At 43.7% G+C, this 1,039-nt stretch overlaps 1 protein-coding gene across 1 annotated transcript; it reads left to right on the top strand.

Annotated features, from left to right (window-relative positions):
• Nucleotides 1-157: 157 nt before the first annotated feature.
• PPTG_18937 (hypothetical protein) lies at nt 158-445 on the top strand (the record flags this gene model as incomplete). The annotated part of the gene is made up of 2 exons (XM_008917260.1): nt 158-219; nt 301-445. The coding sequence occupies 2 exons, from the start codon at nt 158-160 to the stop codon at nt 443-445; spliced, it is 207 nt and encodes a 68-aa protein (XP_008915508.1).
• Between the last annotated feature and the right edge of the window lie 594 nt (nt 446-1,039).

Here is a 1,039-nt window from a genome sequence, read left to right as displayed (position 1 = left end):
TTCACAATACAATTTTTGGCAAATCGTCGACTATTGCGCGAAACAAGAGCAGCCCGGAAAATTCAGAAATGTATTCGAGATTTCTTGGCCTGGCGTCGATTCTTACACTTGCTCTCGCTTAAAGAAAGCGTCGCTAAGATCGTCTTTGTGCAAGCTCATGTCCGTGGTAACCGAGCTCGTCGAGAATTTCGAACTTGGCGTTTTACTGCAAATTTTGCAGTTCGTCGAATTCAAAAATTCTATCGACCGCACTACGTTTTTCGAATGAATTATCGCAATTATAACGCTCGTGAAATCCAGCGAGTATTTCGTGGATATCGTGGCCGTCAAGTATACCAACGACTCATTTACGAACGCAAACTGGAATCTGCTGGCAAGATTTGGCAATGGTATCGAAAATGCCTCAATTATCGAGAATTTCAAGCTCGATCCAGATGGCTTGTAGAGAAAATTTACAGTATTCAAGGTCAGTGGCGGAAGTACAAGCGTCGACAGAATTTCACCAAATACATGGCCTACTATCGAAATGCAGCTATCAAAATCCAGAGCGTATGGAGACGAAAATTGGCAATATGGCACGTATCTGCCATGAGAATCGAGATGAACGCAGCAGCGCTTACAATCCAGCGCGTTTATCGTGGACATTTGGCTCGTAAACGCGTCGCTTTTTATCGTACAGTGGCCACGAATACCGCAATTGTGATCCAGTCACAGTGGAGACGCTACTGTGCTCGAAAACTCTATTTGTATCAACGAAAGCTAATTGTTCAGACACAGCAAATGATCCGGTATGCTCGAATTGTGAGGAAAATACGAAAAATTATTCAGCAAGCTGTAGCCAAGCACCACAACCAGGCTGCATTGAACATCCAACGATGTTATCGTGGCATGCTGGGACGTAAGCGAGCACTACTGTTTCGTAAAATTCGCAATGCTAAATATGCACGAAAAGGTCAAAATGCGACGCAAGCTTTACTTAGACGAAAGTTTATCCACAAAGGCGCTGTACTATGCATTCAACACTGGATTCGAAGTGTGT

The sequence above is a fragment of the Phytophthora parasitica genome (genome assembly GCF_000247585.1).
Source record: "Phytophthora parasitica INRA-310 unplaced genomic scaffold supercont2.97, whole genome shotgun sequence".
Lineage (NCBI taxonomy): Eukaryota > Oomycota > Peronosporomycetes > Peronosporales > Peronosporaceae > Phytophthora > Phytophthora nicotianae.
Note: the sequence above shows the minus strand (reverse complement) of the source record. Positions and strands in the feature narration are given on the sequence as shown.